Source organism: Phaeoacremonium minimum (assembly GCF_000392275.1).
Source record: "Phaeoacremonium minimum UCRPA7 unplaced genomic scaffold PA7_03_scaffold_44, whole genome shotgun sequence".
NCBI classification, from domain to species: domain Eukaryota; kingdom Fungi; phylum Ascomycota; class Sordariomycetes; order Togniniales; family Togniniaceae; genus Phaeoacremonium; species Phaeoacremonium minimum.
The window spans coordinates 421,035-439,642 of NW_006920951.1; the positions used below are offsets into that span (position 1 = coordinate 421,035).

At 52.3% G+C, this 18,608-nt stretch overlaps 6 protein-coding genes across 6 annotated transcripts; 3 read left to right on the forward strand and 3 right to left on the reverse strand.

Moving 5' to 3' along the window:
- Window positions 1–1,538: 1,538 nt before the first annotated feature.
- On the forward strand, window positions 1,539–2,685 carry UCRPA7_892 (hypothetical protein; the record flags this gene model as incomplete). The annotated part of the gene is made up of 2 exons (XM_007913483.1): window positions 1,539–2,248; window positions 2,451–2,685. The coding sequence occupies 2 exons, from the start codon at window positions 1,539–1,541 to the stop codon at window positions 2,683–2,685; spliced, it is 945 nt and encodes a 314-aa protein (XP_007911674.1).
- A 530-nt stretch (window positions 2,686–3,215) lies between these two features.
- Window positions 3,216–4,307, reverse strand: UCRPA7_893 (putative glycosyltransferase family 34 protein; the record flags this gene model as incomplete). The annotated part of the gene is made up of 3 exons (XM_007913484.1): window positions 3,216–3,434; window positions 3,501–3,928; window positions 3,995–4,307. 3 exons carry the CDS (start codon window positions 4,305–4,307, stop codon window positions 3,216–3,218), a joined length of 960 nt encoding a protein of 319 aa, XP_007911675.1.
- A 1,333-nt stretch (window positions 4,308–5,640) lies between these two features.
- On the reverse strand, window positions 5,641–5,951 carry UCRPA7_894 (putative ring finger domain protein; the record flags this gene model as incomplete). The annotated part of the gene is made up of 2 exons (XM_007913485.1): window positions 5,641–5,772; window positions 5,826–5,951. The coding sequence occupies 2 exons, from the start codon at window positions 5,949–5,951 to the stop codon at window positions 5,641–5,643; spliced, it is 258 nt and encodes an 85-aa protein (XP_007911676.1).
- A 1,740-nt stretch (window positions 5,952–7,691) lies between these two features.
- On the forward strand, window positions 7,692–8,809 carry UCRPA7_895 (putative proteasome subunit alpha type-2 protein; the record flags this gene model as incomplete). The annotated part of the gene is made up of 5 exons (XM_007913486.1): window positions 7,692–7,735; window positions 7,791–7,810; window positions 7,916–7,966; window positions 8,029–8,640; window positions 8,691–8,809. The coding sequence occupies 5 exons, from the start codon at window positions 7,692–7,694 to the stop codon at window positions 8,807–8,809; spliced, it is 846 nt and encodes a 281-aa protein (XP_007911677.1).
- A 3,736-nt stretch (window positions 8,810–12,545) lies between these two features.
- UCRPA7_896 (putative dicer-like protein 2 protein) lies at window positions 12,546–15,539 on the forward strand (the record flags this gene model as incomplete). The annotated part of the gene is made up of 3 exons (XM_007913487.1): window positions 12,546–13,287; window positions 13,672–14,211; window positions 14,266–15,539. 3 exons carry the CDS (start codon window positions 12,546–12,548, stop codon window positions 15,537–15,539), a joined length of 2,556 nt encoding a protein of 851 aa, XP_007911678.1.
- Window positions 15,540–15,828: 289 nt separating this feature from the next.
- UCRPA7_897 (putative carnitine acetyl transferase protein) lies at window positions 15,829–18,355 on the reverse strand (the record flags this gene model as incomplete). Its single annotated transcript, XM_007913488.1, has 3 exons — window positions 15,829–15,977; window positions 16,033–18,051; window positions 18,103–18,355. 3 exons carry the CDS (start codon window positions 18,353–18,355, stop codon window positions 15,829–15,831), a joined length of 2,421 nt encoding a protein of 806 aa, XP_007911679.1.
- Between the last annotated feature and the right edge of the window lie 253 nt (window positions 18,356–18,608).

Below are 18,608 nucleotides of genomic sequence, written 5' to 3' on the forward strand. Positions count from 1 at the left end.
TGGAAGCGCAATCTGTCAATCTGTTGTCGGGGCACAGAGATCGCAAGTGACCGTCGTAGGGTTGTTGGTCGTGTGCTCGTCGCCGTCGTTGTGGTTGGAATCGGAACTGAAGAGTATAGCCGAGGTCGAGGACAGGGAAGCTGGCCGTAGATACAATGACGCAACTTTGCACGAAATGGAGAGTCGCCGGACGTGCAGATGGGAACAATGCCTCAGTTGAAACACTTTGAATGAATCGAATGCGGCAAGCAAGCAATCATCGTCACTACAGCACAGTATAAGCCAAGAGAATAGACGACGGTGGAGGGAGGTGAGGGTTTGAAGATGCGGTCGGATAACTCAAGCTCATGTGCCTCGCCTTTCTCTAAAGCAGACCCGAACGAACGAGTGACTCGACTCTACGCTGGCTTGCCGCTAAAATGCCGCCCCTCCTCCTGCTAAGCAAAGCCGAAAGCAGCCAGCAACAGCAGCAGTGCGCTGCTTCCCCACACTTTGCGGGCTACCGGTACAGGGGGCAAGCCTCCATTTCTCCGTAGACCTACCTAGGTATCCTGCTCTGGTCTGTCTCTCGCCTTGCCTCTCCTCTGTTCTGCAGGTGAGCCCTGTATGTTATGTAACTGGGTTTCCTTCTTACTCTTTTGCATTAGCTGCCTCTCTACTGGTGCATGACATTACCTACGCTTACAAGATCGGCTGCACCACCTGACCAAGGTGAGTTGACAATTGGCAGTTCAGGTTAACGAGAACCGCCACCGCAGACCGTTGCATTTTATCTCTCGACCGAAATTCTAAACTACTTGAGACTTTTGATGGATGAGACTTTCTGTAAGACACCTCGAGGTTGTGCAACCAACGACTCTTCAGGGCTGTTCAAACTTGTACTCTTGGTTGTGGAACTCCAAGCAAATATACATGCTGCTTGCCGTTAATCACATGCCAGTTTGCTATGGAGGGAAAAGGCTCCCCGCTGATTACGCCCTCTACATTGTACTTGAAGTGAAGTGTGATCAGTCGAGTTGCGCATACAACTCGGGCAACAAGGAGGCGTAATCGGAAGCAGATCCTAGAAGATCCCTTCATCAGAAAGAATCTACCGGGAGGAAACGGAGGCTGGAACTGCATATTCTAGCCAGCTATGCTCCATGTTCTAGGCCTCTGCTAAGCGGTCAAAACAGCTATAGAAGTCGTAGGCGAGGGGAACGATGCATGTTAGTGCGCTATCACAGCCCCATACTTCTGAAGCGAGAAGTCGCCGTTCCCCCTAACACGCGACAACCCAATCTTCACTCATCGTGATATCACACCACACCACACCACCTTCACCAATGCCTGATCAGGATTCCGACGCGGCGGGTGACGCCGACGTCACCGCTGGCCGGCGCTCTGCTACGCCTACGGGGACCATACGCTCTCATACGTCCGCACCTCGAACGCCTCCGCGAACTCATCAAGCTCAACCTGAAACTCATACTCATACTCATACTCATTCTCATAATCATGCACGCTCGCCAGTCACATCACCACAGCTCCCATCGCCAATGAGTCTCTACCAGCTGGGCATAGCGCCTCTGTCGCCGCTGCGCCGCCAGTTCTCTTCCCCTCTCTCGGGTCACTCGCTGTCGCCGCCCCCGCCGTCCGTCGGGGCAGACATCTCAGAGGAGGAGGACGAGGACGAGGGCATCGATGACGATGATGCAGACGGCTCTCGGTCTGAGGCGACCGACGAGCTCACTCAGGACAGCAGGGACGTCCTGGTGGAGCGCCTGACGGATCTGGTCCAGCGGCTGTCGCGCGGCGACACCAGCGTGCTGCACGACGGGAACATCAGCGCCCTCCACGCCAAGGTCGACGAGATGGAGACCGTCCTGGCGGCCAAGGACAGGCCGGCGGCGGCAGCGGCAAAGAGGCGGTCGCGGCAGCAGCAGCCGAGGTCGCGGCCGGTATCAGGGATTTCCTCCGTCGGCGGCGGAGGCGGTGCCATCGATGAGCAGGACCCGTTCGGCATCATGTCGCCGTCCTGGGTCATGTCGCACTTCTACGGCGCAGACTCGACGCATACCTCCGTGCTTGGAGGTGCTGACAAGGGCAGAGACACGGGCAAGGATGGCAACGCCGTCGACGCCGTCCGGCCCGAGCCAGGACCACGCAAGATCTCGGCGGAGGTGGCAGAGCGGATCGTGCAGGAGGCCGAGCAGCTATGCGCTGAGATGTCCGAGGTGGTCAAGAGCCTCCAGGACAGGAGAGAAGAGTCAGATGCAAGAATCTCCCCGTAAAGACTGGCAGACAAGTTCGCCATGGCTAACAGACGTTCTGCTATAGCATCTACACAACTTATTTATTGAAAGAGAGGAACGTGCAGCTGAGCGTATCCTCGAGCTCGAAGGCCGCGTCGAAGAACTGTAGGATTGGTTTTCCTGAGGCACTGTGCTCATGCTAACCCCTTTCCACAGCCAGGATGAAGTTCAGGAAGCCGAGTCGGACCTTAGACACTTGCGTCTCCAGCTGAAGGCCATCGAGGTTCAGTGTCTACAGTACATCCCCCCAGACGCTGATCCAGAGCTCGTCCAGAGCATACAGAACTGGAAGGCGGACTGGGCGAACTTGAAGAAGAAGTGGGCGTCCCGAAGAAGCACGTCTTTTGAGGGCGAGTCTTTCGCCTCCGTGTCGAGCCCGCCCGCACGCTGACGGGGCATTGTGATGACCATTATATTGTTCATGAGCATCTTGATACCCGTCTGGTACGAGGGAATTTGCATTTTTTTTTCACCGCATAGCATTTGGAGTTAGGGTCATATCGCATAAGGAATTTGGCAGCATGGGACATGTACGGTAGCTATGGCACGAACGGACATATTGAGAGAAATGGAGATGCATGGCTGTAATAATATACAGAATTACTCCTAGATGCTGGGTAGTAAACAACACACAAACAAGCTATGCGCCAGTTGAGCAAGCACGGGGCTCGTCAAATTCCGCCGACCATCTATTGGAAAGCTTTCAACTCCAGGTTATTGCCGGGTGCCCCTTGCAAGGACACCACCATGATCAAACACATGTTCCATACAAAACGCCAGATGCGGCAACCCCCCTAGACCTTGGTGATGAATCTCCAACTACATTAACGCCGAGAGGAGATGGCTCTCCTGCCTCCTGGTCATGGTGACTGCAGACGATAAAATGGGACCATTTAGATGCTAGCCTTCCTGTCACCTCCATCATGAGCTCTTGAAGAGCGCCCGCCAGGTGGCAGTGTAGGGCTCCTGCTCGTTCTCGCAGGTTGCAGGTGTGTTTCTAGCACACGTCGCAAACCGCACGATGTTATCGCCCTCCTTGTACTGCTCGCCCTTAGCGTGGTAGCTGTAGGAGTTGATCGTCCGCTGTGGCACGAGGGCCAGCTTCGACAAGATTGTGGGGTGCCATTGAACGATATGTTCCTGAAGGAGGGCAACTGTTAGTACTAATGTCCTTAAGGGCTATCCAAAAAACGACGGGGGCTGTACCAATGCGTGTGTCTCCGCCTTCTGGAAGTTATAGCTCCTGTAGATGGGATCAAACCACGTCTCGAAGAAGAACCGCGCCCACTCTGTATTCCTGACAATGAAGCTCGATGTCGACAGGCCTTCTTTGTCCTGAGTGATCACCAAGTCCACGTCCTGGCCCTTAAGATGCGAGAACGTCTTAATGATGCTGTCGGGAGGCACAACAGGGTGATCGCGGATCATGATGTTCTCGATGTTACTTGGCTTCATCAGCTCGTTTTCCACCGATATCTCAGGGTTCATGATCAGCGCGTCCTGCTCCAGAAACCAGAAGTACTTGGCATCAGGATATTTGGTCAGCGCCGCGCGCAGGGCGACGACCTTTGTCCAGGTCATTGGTGCGCCATTGAGGTCGAAGTCGCCAACGTGCGGTAAGAAAGTCTCGTAGCCTGCCCAAAATCATGTCAGCATTGTCACAAGGCTGCTCGTTTTGTGCATGCTCATGGATCACGAACCATGCTTCTCAGCGTAGGCCTTCCTATTCTCCTTGACGATCTCGACATACGGCGCTCCAAACTTCCCACTGTCGAACACCGTCACAAGCACTGCGGGCGGATTGCCTGACGGGACATGTTGCGCCACCGATATCGACTTCCTACTGCTTCCCCGGCCGGCAATGAGGTATATGAAGGCGAGGAACGCGAGGCCGATGAGGGCGATCGTCTTGGGTCGGATGCGTCTGATGGCAGGAGGCAAGCCGCCCCTAGACTTGCGCGGCAGATAGGGCGCGGGATTCGAGCTCTTCCGTGGAGGATATGCGTAATGCATCGTCGGTGAGCAATGGTCTGTCGGCCACGGCCTGCAACGGCCTTCAAGCGGCGTCTGGGTTGGTCGTAGGTCGTGCGCGCGTGCGTGGCGGTCGTTCCCCTTCGTTGCGAAAGTCTCCCGTTTGGTGGTGTGGGAAATAAAGGGACGGGGGGGCTTTAAAGAGGGACCAGCGTCGCGGGATGAGATGCGGCTAATTTTCTCGTATAATTTGCACGAGTCGAAAAAGGGACCACCTGCAAATAGAATTGGAGCCACCCCTGACGTTCCAAGGCGCCTCACTAAGACGACATTCAGCTCAACAACCCAAACATCGTAGCATTCATCATTCTAAAATATGGTTGCCTATAAGTGACGATTTTGATGTATTCATTGGTACGTCAATACTCCAGATTTCCTCAGGGGGTAGGTAGCCTATCGAAAATCATACGTGCTAGCTAGGCGATTGGCGTTTTGAGACAACACAGTGATCGCCAGATCTCATATGTAATTAGGACACAGACAGCTACCTATGAGAAGCCTATACATAGATGCACGAGAGTCTTGATAGAAGAAACGTTACGACAAATTTGTTCAAAGCAAAGTCACTTCAGATAAGACGATTTAATATACCTTCGCGGCGGGTAGGTTCGCAAGAGACATGGTAACAACCGGCGGCCACAGAAATTTGGGATGCAACGGCTGCCAGGCGGCTGTTGGCTTCTGCGTTAGGTGACAACTTAGCGCTTCTCTCAGCCGACAGCTGGCCCAGAACCTGGAATGCGAGAGATCCACATCGATCGCCGCCCGGGATTTTCGATGCTGTCTGCCGGCATCTCCTAAAATTACCTGTTTGTCCTTGCTGAAGGAGAGCGTACACTGCAATATCGAGACTGCACATGCGCCTCTCAATGAACCGAACAACCCAGCGTTCTCTCCATATTCGTTTTCAAGTAGTCATGATACTCTTCAATTTATGTTAACTCCTACAGGTTGGAATAAGCATATATCAACCATAAAATCGGCCCACATCTCTAAACGCACAGATTGTGGCAGTGTACCTGGGGGTACGTAGGAGCCACTAGAGCGTGGGAAGTGGTCATGAAAGATCCAGGATGCCACGGAAGTGGCTCTGCAGGTTGACGTGCCCCGATTCAGTCCTTTGTGCATGCTGGACAAGACGCCTGACATGCAGGATGAAAGCGAGACTTCAATCTCTGCACACAGACTAGTTGACACAACATGGAAGAGTAGGTCGAGGCAACTTAAGAGTGTGCATGACGTGGTCACGGCAGTGTCATGGGGATCAAATGTGGGACGATGCAGGATGTGCTTGATTTCTACCATGTAGAATGGCTCATTTGTCCTTTCTCGTCTCAGTCTCCTCGCCTTCCTCATCGGCATCGTCGTCCCCCTGGACGTCAACTACTCTCTCGCTGGCTTTTTCAAGAGCACGAGCACTGAGGACACTGATAGCTTTCCATACAGCCTATTATCTCGTTAGCAATGAATGGCCGTCTAGCAGGCAAAAAGGCGACTTACGCCGATGAACGTGATGACTCCCACGGCGACAATAGCCCAGCTAATACTCTCGATCCGATCTCGACCAGTTCCACGACGGCCACCTCCAAGAGACGTACGGACATTCCACCAATGCCACGGTGACATGGCAAAGAATGCCTTGACAAACCCAAGCAGCCCCAGCGAGAACAATCCCTTTAAGAAGTGATCAAGCCAATCACCTGGATCCTCGTCCTGCGGTTTTATGGCTTCGATATCGTCGATCACATCCGCCACGGTATCAGCGATAGTCCCGAGCGGGTCCAACCAGAGATTCAATATGGGATCCGCGAAGAAGCCCAGAATAAATATTGTGAAAAGGAGGACTAGGAGCGTAAGGCCGGCGCGCACGATGCGACTCCCGACCCAGCGGCCCCATCTTAGACGCTCGAGGCGATATTCGTAGTGACATGTTGGGCATTTCCAAAAGTTGCGGTCGGACAGAGGAGCTGCCTGTCTCCAAGCTTGAAGACAGCCTTCATGGACATATCTCTGGGTACCTTTGCACTTGCAAGGACTGATGAGTCTTCCCAATTCGGGGTCCTCGGATACGTATCTGACCTTCGGCTTGCCGGCCAAGAAAGACGAAACACCCTCGTTGACTTCGAATGACGGATTAACGACCTCAAGACATATACGGCAGGTCCGCGAAGGATAGTGCCGTTCGCGTGGCGGCGGCTGCCCCGAGGGGGCACTTTCGGGTTGCTCGGCAGCTGTGGGGTGAGTGTTGTCTGGAGACGTAGCATCCTCCGAACTAGGCGGGTTGGATGGTATGTCTGATGGCCATGACCATTGTGGTCTAGGCATAGCAGAATCCTGGTCCAGGCCGTCCATAATATCAATACCCAACTTCAGTTCATATACTGAGATATATCCAGAATAAGTTTAGCCACCAGCAAACAAGACACCCTGTTGTCGTGTGCCCAATGTGATCTTGTGTACGTTGGCGTGAGCCTGAGAGATGAGTCTCGGCAAGGCCAGCGAAGCTTAGCCGGTATGTACTGGTGAGAAGCTTCCTCCTGTTTCGGTCACTTGCCGGTCCATAAACAGCAACACAGTAAATAGAAAAGCAATGAGACTAATAAGAGGTATGGAGGATGATGATGAAGGTTGGGAGCTTGTGTGTTTGAGAGCTCTCCAGTGTGTGGGGTGCAGCCAATATAAAGAAAGTTGGGGAAGGCCAGCGAACGCCAAGCTGTGCAGGTCACGGTAAGGTAGCCACCGACAGGTGCTCCAAGCCTCAAGCTAAGGAAGTAGGACTCATGGAAAAGGCTGTCAGGCCACATGTCCCAGAAGCCAAATGCAAACGGAGAAAGCCAGGTTATGTAGCTAGGCTAAGCTCGTTAGAAGCTTTCAAGATGACAAAGAATCCATAGGTATCGGCTGAGCTGGCACTCGCAAGCAAGCTCAGGGTCAATGGTTATTCGTGACTGTGATTTGAGCTTTTGAGACAAGCAAAATGTAAGGTAGGAGCTTTTTAGCCTCGCCGGCCAATCCGTGACAAGAAGTCGCCGACGGACGGAGATCTGGTCGGACCGCCCTGAGATGTCACGTGCTACACCGTCAAGCTGGCCCCTGCACTGCTGCGCTAAAACGCACTGAGGTAAGCCAGCCTGGCGCCTGGAAAGCTACTGTACCTGAGGTGCAGTAATTACCTATGGTAGCTGGCAGCAGCTCGACGCGCAAACTTCACCGTGCCTGGAGCTTGTTTGGTAAGAAGGTACGGACGGTAGCTAGCTCCACAGCCAGCCTCGACCTCTCCAACATACACAGACACAACCTCTCACCAACGACGCACCTCTACCGGTATCTAAGCTCATCGTCACAGCCTGCTCACAAGCATTCATCATGGCTGACCGGTATTCATTCTCCCTCACCACCTTCTCCCCCAGGTAAGTTCCCTTGTCCCTCGCTTGGTCGACACCGCAGCATCTAACCTCCATCTAGCGGCAAGCTGGTACAGATTGGTCAGTGCCTTCAGTTGGCGATACGACACCGAGATGAACTCGAGTTTCCTTCGCTCTAGAATTTGACGATGAAGAATGATGAGTCGGAGCTGACAGGTTGAGCAGAGTATGCATTGAATGCAGTCAATCAAGGTGTCACCGCGCTCGGAATCAAGGGTATGTTGTCTACACTGAACCCGATGGGATAAACGATAAACTCACAGACTGACTCCCTCCAGCCACCAATGGCATCGTACTAGCAACCGAGAAGAAGTCCTCATCACCTCTCGCCGATCCCTCATCCCTCTCCAAGGTCAGCCTCATCACCCCGAACATCGGCATGGTCTACTCCGGCATGGGACCCGACTACAGAGTACTGGTCGATCGGGCGCGAAAGGTCTCACATACCGGCTACAAGCGCATCTACAACGAGTACCCGCCGACGAGAATATTGGTCCAGGATGTCGCCAGAGTCATGCAGGAGGCTACGCAATCGGGCGGTGTCCGGCCGTTTGGAGTTAGCCTGCTGATCGCTGGTTGGGACGAGGGCATCCTGCCCGAGGACGAGGAAGAGCAGAAGGAGGGCGATGTTACCGAGGGCGAACAGAAGAAGCCATCTGGCAAGACCGGCGGGATCCTTAAGGGCGGTCCCATGCTGTACCAGGTAGACCCCTCAGGAAGCTACTTTCCGTGGAAGGCGACCGCCATCGGCAAGAGTGCTACATCCGCGAAGACATTCTTGGAGAAGAGGTACACGGAAGGTCTAGAGTTGGAGGACGCCGTACACATTGCGCTTCTTACCCTGAAGGAGACAATCGAGGGAGAGATGAACGGCGAGACTATCGAGATTGGTAAGTCTGGCGCAACGGCTGGCACTGGATTAGACTAATCAGTTTCTTAGGTATTGTTGGACCACCTGCAGATCATCTACTCGGAGTTGAGGGTGTTGAAGGTGCCACGGGACCGCGCTTCCGGAAGCTCAGTCCCCAGGAGATTGAGGACTATTTGACGAATCTGTGATAGCTGCATCTTACGTCCTAGAGCAGATGTCACTTACCCTTGTACCATAGAATAAAGATCACAGGTAAAGCGATAAAGGTGGTTATCAACAGTTGCTTAGACTTCTTGCACTAAGATGAATGAACATCTTGGGCCTGCAGCCACTCCAGTGATACGTCGCCTTTCCCCCAGGCCCAAGTCGACCTGGGTCCACACATTCGCTGATGCAAGTGCTGACCCAAGCTGTCCGTTATCATTGGTACCAATAACATATACCTCACGGTCCGTTGTCAGCGCAACGATATGTGATCCTCCCACGGCCATGTCTAATATGTCCTTGCCCTCGATATCGATCGGCATCGGTTCCATACCGATACCCTCCACAACCGGCTGAGTACCTGGGCGCCCACCCCAGAGATAGAGGTCATGTCCTGAGGTGAGAGCACCGACAATATATCCTCCAGCTGCTACTTTGGTGATAGGTCCCGTGGGTAAGTCTTGAAGCTCCGGAATCAGACCAGGCTGATCCGCAGGACTATGTCATGTCAGTACGACGAGAACTAATTACCAGTCTCGATATCGTCTCTTACCTTTCTTCAGAGGTTTCTCGCCCGAGACATGAACCGTATCTCTCATCTCCCCAGGTCCAAACTTGACCATTTGAGGAGAGAGCGACAAAGCCTGTGTCGTATGCCACTAGCTGCGTAAGCTCTTCTTTAAGGGCGAAGGACTCGTGGTCATGTTTGTTGAGGAGAGCATTCAGGGAAGGAGACTGGTGCAGGACTCCATCTTTGTCAAGAGCTGATGCAATGGTCAGTGCCAATGGAAGCACAATCCGAAAAGGTGCTACAACCTACAGCAGCGCCGTTTGATGCTTCTGCTATCAGGCGAGACTCCTGAGGGCGAGAATACAGCCTGGCATGATCCTTTGAGAGGGAGCCGGCACTTCTCAAGCCACTGCTTGTTTCGACTGATCAAAATGTCAGCATTGAATATCGGTGCTATTGCCGCTTTGAGTATTTGGCTAGTGCAACTACGAAAGTGGCTACAGGAGTCGTTGACTCACTGTAGGCAACAGTGTAGTATGACGACGATAAGGATACAAAACAAGTTGAATGATACTACTCAAGAAGGGAAATTGGATCCAAACCTATAGTGAAAGATAGCCAAGACCGAGGGCGTTCGATATGAGCGTCTTCTAGAACGCATGTAAAGGACGAGATGTCCTCAGGCTCAGAGTCATCCTCGTCGTTCGCTGTCGAATCGAAACGCAGCTGGTTCCAGGCATTGAATCCGGCTGCATACAGTTCCATGCTTGCTTCACAGAATCATCCTCTTAGTCACTCGGCCGAGAGAATGCGCGTCTCGGACCTCACCGACCGGACCAGAATCCTACGTGACGGAAGGGGATGACGAATGGGTGCGGGTGCTCTCTACACTAAGAAGCTGTCGCAACGGCCAAGCTTACTTTAGCCCCCACCTTAACTCTCGCCCGGGAGAGAAGGCCTTACGTTGTTGGCCTTGTTGGCCTCATTGCCACGGCCACCTCTTCCTCAACCACAAAACCGTCATTCTGGCTTCATAATCTAGTCTAGGCTGCAGACGTGGATTCTCCATTCGCTAGGTCAAATTGGAACAGAAGACATGTCTATCACCTTCTCTAGGCCTTGACGGCCTCTCGCAGTAGTCTTATGTGCTTTGATTTCTTATTGGCTTCTTTGGTACGTGAGTCCGTTGGTAAGCTGTTGCGGTTGGCTCATTCTCCCAAAACTGCAGTTCCTGGAACACACAATAATTGCTTCTATGGTAGGCCTCCTGCACAGGCTCTAGGTTTTGAGTCTGATCAAAAGTTTTATTGTCTGAAATCAAGTTGGTTTTTCTTTCTATAAGGACCTGAATTATCTCAGATTTTGCTCAGAATTAAGCAATTCGTTTTTTTCTCTCATCGTTCCTTCTCCCTGCAACAATTTCGGAAACTCCTGCGGCTCTACTTTTAAGTTGGTTGTGTGGATGCATTAGCAGTCCCGGTATCGTCCCCAATCCCATCCACGAAGAGCCGCGTCACACTCCGACCAATCTAGTCACCGCTGCAGCCAGATGGCAGCCGCGCAAGAGCCAGAGGACAGGTCTCGTCATCGCTTCCCTCTATCAGGGCAGGATTGGCAAGTGACAGAGATGGCGTCTTATAGCGACTTCTCTTCCTCCGAAGAGGAGGCCCCCGTGGATGAGCACATCAATGATGCAGACTGCCCAGGCTATAAGGTAGACCAAGAGGGAAGGTCAAGTACTGAAGACACACCTGATGGCAACGCGGTTTCGGAAGGGCTCAGTGACTCAAGGCCCATCATGGCAAGAGCCTACCAGCAGGAGATGCTCGAGGCGAGCCTCAAGCAGAATGTCATCGTTGCGGTACATGGACCCCTGACCTTACACTTTGATCTTGGCATGCAGACTAACGTTCATAGATGGACACTGGCAGCGGCAAAACTCAAGTGTAAGCACCGGCGTTTCTCTAAGAATGAAATATCGAGCTGACTCTGTTGAAGAGCAATCCTTAGAATCAAAGCAGAGCTTGACAAAGCACCGTCAGAACGGGTATGACTATATTGCAATCCCTTTCCTCAAGAGTACTAAAGACTTGCTACAGATAGTATGGATGCTAGCACCAACAGTTGCCCTTTGCTCACAACATCTCGAAGTGCTCAAGTCGCAGATACCCGGTTTTCAGTCTAAATTGATCAGCGGCGCTGACAACGTAGACGCCTGGTCAGAGCAGCGAATATGGGATGCTGTCCTTCTCAATGTTCGGATAGTTATATCGACGTATCAAGTCCTCTTCGATGCCCTGAGCCATGCTTTCGTACGAATGGAGTCTCTCGCTCTGATCGTCATTGACGAAGGTCAGTCCTTGATATACTTGGCTCCTACGTGGCCGCTAATGCTTTTCAAAGCGCATAATTGTCGTGGAAAGTCCGCCGGTAAACGAATCATGAGTGACTTCTATCGAGAGGCGAGGGCGCGACAGCAACATGTACCGCACATATTGGGCCTAACGGCAAGTCCTGTTGTATCATCCAGTCTTAAAGACTTGGAAGAGTTAGAGGCTACGCTCGATTCAATATGCAGAAGCCCAACAATACATAGAGATGAGCTGCTAACTCATGTCAACCGACCTGTCATGACTAAAGTACCATTTACGCCCAGTCCCCCTGTAGCTGTGCCAGAAGGTCTCACTGCAGCAATGTCGATTTTGCATCAGGCCCGCAATTCTCTCGACATCCAGGAAGATCCATCTATCCTGAAATGGAAGTTTGAGAATACTGATAGGAGCCGGAGGAAACTCCGTGAGGCACTTATCTCGCGGGATACATATGTTCAGAAACAGATGAACTCGTTCAATGGAAGAGCTCGCAATATTTGTCAAGAGTTGGGCCCATGGCCCACAGACTATTACATCCACGAAGCCGTTGAACGCTTTCTCTCTGCGAATGATACCGAAGGAGCCGATCTATCACTCGATCCAGAGACGGCATACCTCACTGGTGTTCTTCAGCGAATTAAAGCCGCCTTGCCACCTCTTTCTCCGCTCAGGGATAGCGACTTCTCACATAAGATGCACCAGTTAATCAACACACTACTATTATATCAAGAAGATGCCGTGGGAATTGTCTTTGTCAAAGACAGAGCGACGACAGCCATTGTTGCCCATGTGTTAAACCTACATCCTTCTATCCGTCAAAGATATCGTGTCGGCACCATGGTGGGAACGAGCTCCATTCCTAGTGTAAAACAAGGCTTCCTGGACTTGGAGCAGGATAAGTTGCAGCTTCATCTCCAGAATTTCCGGACTGGTAAGACCAACCTCCTGGTGGCAACGAGTGTACTCGAGGAAGGTATAGATGTACCGGCATGCAATCTGGTAATATGCTTTGACAAGCCTACGAATCTCAAGGTGTTCATTCAACGCCGTGGCAGGGCCAGAATGAAGTCATCACGTCTGGTGCTTCTGCACGAAGCACAATCTGCATCACTGACCGAGTGGGAAGAGCGAGAAAAGGAGATGAAGAGGCGTTATGAGGACGAGATGCGAGAGCTTGTACAGATTGAGGAGCTGGAGCACTCAGAATCTCCTAACTATCCCATTCTCTCTGTAGAAGAGACAGGAGCCCGACTGACGCTGGATGATGCCAGGTCGCATCTGGAACACTTCTGCGCCACTCTCAGCTCTAGAAAGTACGTCGACTGGAACCCCGACTATATCACAGAAAAGGTCATCGTAGGCTCAGCAACACTGCTAAGAGCGACCGTCATTCTTCCAATCTCACTTCCTGAGGGTCTTCGCCGAGCTCAGAGTATTCAAGCCTGGCAATCAGAACAAAATGCTTGGAAAGATGCCGCATTCCAGGCATACAAAGCGCTCTTCAATGCTGGATTGGTTAATAAGCATCTTCTACCGTTGAAAGAGTCCGACCTGGCAAAAGATGTCGAGGCTCGGCCTGGTATGATTCTGGTTAAGGAGCAGTTCAATCCGTGGCTCGACGTTGCGCATGCTTGGAGAAATAATAATGTCGACCTGTACCGGCGTCCTGTCAGACTTCTTGATGAGCATGGTACAACGATGTGTGAATTCGAAATTAGATTGCCCGTGCCTATACCAGAGGCAAAACCTCTTGCGCTGCATTGGGATCATGAAACTCAGTGGACCTTGCAAATAGGATCGGATCAAAGAACAGCGAAGTTTTTGGGATCAGACGTTCAACAAGCCAAAGACCATACTTCTGCGCTTTTGAGTCTCGCATATTGTCACCGCTGGGAAGTCATGGATAAAGCTTGTGTTCTGCAATTCGTGGCTCGTAACGCAGATATATTAACGGAGCAGATAGCCAAGGTGCCATTTGACCCGGAACGAATGAGCGAGGGCCTCGAGTATCTCATCAGGGACGTGGTCAACACGCCTTATTTCTACCGTGGCATACTACCATCCAAACCGCCAATCGAATCTGTGCAACAGATCTATCGCAACTTCGAAGAGTCCCCCGAAGACACGCCGTACCTCAGTCTCGGAAGATGGCCCAAGAAGACAGGTTTTTTCCATCGACCTCTCCCACCCACAGAGAGCGTCAAGAGCACCAGGCCTCACCCCCGTGTCTTACCTGCCGTTGATGCCAGAGCCGATACTGTACCATTGGTGTACGCCCAATTTGGCTTACTTATTCCATCAATCATTCACTATTTCGAGCTGTACCTCGTGGCGGCTGAACTAATGTCAACTCGACTGAAGAGCCTTGAACTGTCTAGCATCGATTCTGTCGTCGAAGCTATCTGTGCCACCAGTGCCAGAGAGCCAGTGAATTACGAGAGGATCGAATTCGTGGGGGACTCCATACTCAAGCTGTGTGTCACAGTGAACATTTCGGCAGCCCGTGAGTATCATTTTCTTTGGACAAGATTTCGGTCTAGCTAATCACATCAAAAAGGTCTCGACTGGCCAGAAGGTCTACTATCGCCCCTGAAAGACACGTTTGTTAGTAACTCAAGTTTGTCCAAGGCTGCAGAAGCTACTGGTCTGGATCAGTTCATTATCACAAGGCAGTTGACACTCAACAAATGGAGACCTCCGTATGTGGATGACCTGGTGGCTGTGCCACAGGGCCTCAGTAATACACGGCGACTATCCACAAAGACTCTGGCAGATGTTGTCGAAGCCTTGATCGGCGTTTCTTGGGACGATGGCGGGCTGCCAAAGGCCCTGAAATGCATCTCACTGTTCCTGCCCCCGAAACCAAAAATGCTCAATTGGATGCCTTTGGAAACTTGCAGGGAGATCTTGTACAACCATGCGCCTGACAACATGGCGCTACCGTCCACCCTCGAGCCTCTGGAGAAGCTTCTGGGGTACACCTTCCAGAAGAAATCACTGCTCGTCGAAGCCATGACCCACGCGTCATACAATGTGCCAGGAATCAAGGCATGTTTCGACCGCCTCGAGTTCCTAGGCGATGCAATACTCGACAACCTGGTAGTCAAAGCGGTGTTTGACCACGACAAACCCAAGCTTGAGAATTTCCAGATGCATCTCCTGCGCACTGCCCTCGTAAATGGCGACATCCTCGGCTTCCTCGTCATGGAATGGAGTCACAAGCAGCAACGCTTCGACGTCGACATAGCCGACGGCAGCGAGCAGCAGGCACCGACGCTCGTGGAGTCGGAGTTCGATCAACCCCTGTGGAGCTTCATGCGCTTCTCGTCCACCGAGCTCGCGCTTGAGCAGGAGAAGACGATGAGGCGCCACGCCGAGCTGCGCGGCCGCATCATCGCCGCGCTGCGCAGCGGCACACACTACCCCTGGACGCTGTTCGCGCGGCTGCGCGCCCAGAAGTTCTTCTCGGACATCTTCGAGAGCCTGATCGGCGCCGTGTGGGTCGACTCGGGGTCCATGGATCAGTGCGCCGAGCTGCTTCGGCGGGCGGGCATCTTGCCGTATCTGGAGCGTGTGCTGCGGGACGACATCCACATCCTCCACCCGAAGGAGGAGCTGGGGCGGCTGGCAGACAGGGAGACTGTCAAGTACGTCGTCGAGACGGCGCAGAGGGATGATGGCGACCCGGAGTTTGCGTGCAAGGTCTACGTTGGCGACCGGTGCGTTGCAGATGTCCAAGGCGCTTACTATAAGGAGGAGGCGAGGACTATGGCTGCTGAGGTTGCGGTTCACAAGATAAAAGCAGAGAAGGCGGTACAAGAGCCTAGTTGAGACATGCATTAGATCACTGCGCGGCGCTCTATCAATGTGTGTAGATACTTAATAGCGATAGATGATGTGATGAGTCTAAGACGAGTGCATAAACAGAAAGATAGACAATGGCAACCTAACGACAATTGCTCAATACGCTGCTATATACTCGCTTTACACTTCGCTGATGCTTGACAGTACAAACTGGCCCGATATCCTTGCAAATATATCATACCATACATGCCGCCACAGTTGTGGGAATAAACCACCCTTGACACGATCCGCCCAAAGTGAAGGTCCAGTTCCGTTCCTAGTAATCAATCAACCTCAACTTCTTGCCTACATCTCTCCTGCGAGCCTGAATAGCAGCTCGCTCCGAAGGCTTCGTCTCGCCAGTGTCAGGATTCTCGCCACGTGCCTTGAGTGCTTGGAGGAGCATTCCAGCGTCGAAAAAGCCGTCTACAATCCATTATTAGTAAAGATAAACTTTTGCTCAAGAGTCTTTGGTACTTACATCCGCCAAGTTCATCGTCTTCACTAAGCGTGACGCTCTCTTCGGTTGGTGACTGTGTGCCCGCCAGCGATCTCTGACTCCTGTTCTGGCTCCTGATGGTCTCGGCGCCTGTGATCAAGCGGCCTCGTGACTTGACACGGTTGACGGGCTTGGGCCTCATGTGCTCAATCTCGCGGGCACGAGTCTGCTTGACAGTTGTCGATCGACGAGTGGTGATTCTCAGAATACGACGGATTTCGAGGAGATAGCTCTCCAGGGTGTCGATGAACCGTTTCGTCTGTCGGTGCTTGCTAGAAACGCAGATCGAGATGCCATCGTCCTTGATGATATAGCCGATACCAAATCCTTCTCCTGATACTGGACCAAATCCAAATTGACGTAGAGATGGGTTGCCACAGTTGGAGGTCGAAATGATTGTGGCATTCAATTTGTCCCAGCCGGGGTCAGCAAATATGAGAGGAAGCGAACTGCCAGCCCTTGATCCGGTGCTGTCACCTCGACCTCGAGGGAGCCTCGCTTCTCCGTCCACCGACGACAAGACAGAGTCCTTTCCAGGGCTGCCTACGGCTGACATAGCATCCCGGTCAGAGCCGGCGTCCACGGGGCTGGAATAGCCGTTGCTGCTCAATCCGCTACCCAATGCACTAGCCTCCTCATCTATCAACCTCTGCCAAAGACAGAACAGTGCGTAGAGATGTCGATCGCAACCTTGAGCTTTAGCGCAATCTTTTGTGGTGGCTGTATGCTTTTGACAAGCCTTCTTCAGTGCCTCAACCTTCTGCTCTGCCGGGTTGTCGGCCCAGAAGGCCTGAACGAAGTTCACAGATTCTTCCGATACAGTTCTGATTGCCTCAGTTCGCCCATGGAGGTAGACTTTGGTCATAGCTGGTTCGTAAGTGCACTCTACTCGGCCATATAAACCGTAGTATGCTGCCTGGAAAGCCATCTGGACGAAAGCATCGGGTGAGAAGCCCATTGAGGTCATGAAGTTCTTGCCGTAGCCCTGGAAGTCCAGACACTGGAATTCGTTCTGCTCAATCAAATCGGCGAGTCGAGTTTCAGCAAATCGAACGGCCACCCTCAATTCTGGGATCAAGTCCCACTCGAGCTTATGCGGTGTTGTGTTGACATCGCCAAAGCTTTCGGGGTCACGCTTGGAGGGGTCCGGACTGGTCGATGCCCAAAGAGTTGGGGCTTGCCCATTGATGGTCCGAGCGAATCTCAAGATTGTATCTGTATATAGGTCGCTCGCGAAACGAAGAACAGTGTGGCCATCCACACCAGTATGCTCGAAGTTGATTCCCGCGCTTCCGTTCTTGCAGACAATGATCTGAAGCTTGTCGTACCAGCGGTTTGTACAAGTACCAATCTGGACACCTTTCTCGATTTCGCTCGTTCCACAAAGCATGTTCTGGCAGAGGGCAGCAGAATCAGCCGGCTCCGTGTAGTCAAGGCAGAGGACGAATAGCGCTGAATCGACAATGCTGAGACAATCTGCGTTATTGGAACCCTCCTCCCTGGTCAGAACATCTCTTAGGCCAGACCACACTTTTCTATTTTCCGTGCTGAGAACACCGAGTGCACCCTTGGCTGCTTCCTGAATAGGTGTCAGAGTTGCGTCATCGATGATGGTTTGCAGGTTGATGGACACATCCTTCTCCGTCATGATCAGATCTGAGTTATCGTCGAGAACATCGAACCAGTAGAATTGGCCATGGCACATCACGATTATGTGCTTTGACTCTGGGTCCTGTTCAATCTGACATCCATTCTCCGTCGGCACTCGGGCCGTCCCAAATAGCCTCGAGTACTGGTACATGCATAGTGGCGTGCCCCTAATTGTATCGGGAGGTAGCTCTTCCTTTCGGACTGCTCGGACAAACTCGAGCGCTGATACAACTAATGATGCTGCTCGGGTGACTTGATTGTTTCGTGCCGGAGTTGGGTCGTCTTCCAGCAGGAAGAAAGGGTTGAGGTTGAGAACGACGGGATTGTCAAAGTTGAGATACGAATCGTACCCTTGAACTATGTTAGCTTTATATTGGGATGCCACAATGAACAAAAGCTTACAGAATTGCTCGATATAACTCGTCCTTCCCTCCGCATACTTCTTCAGCTTCTCTTGTAACTCAGGCCCTTCATGCCTCAAGAACTCTTGAACGGCTCGCCTAGTGTCGGACTGCTCTCTAGGAGATTGAAGAGGCTTCAGAGCAGCTAGATATTTATTGCAACTGCTGGCCAGGTCGGGGATGGGAAGTTTCGGCAGCTTATCCTGGGACGCAAAAGTAATCCCCTCATGGGGCTTCTCTTCCTGCGGTGCCATAATGGTCTGTTGTGGCTTCGGGGTAGTGTTTCCGTTGCTGCGAGGGGTGTCTCCGTTTATGGGTACTGTCTGGGAGAAGAGAGATGTTGGAATTGGTGCCGTTAGAGTCTCACCAAGAGACTTTGGCATAGTAAAAATACGAACTTGGGTGGGCATCTTTGTCAGCTAACGAGCCCTATGCGTAAAGAGGAGATACAGTTGTGCTGATGTTCAACCCCCGCAAGGCTGTGCGGTAGAAGTAATGGCAGTCGTG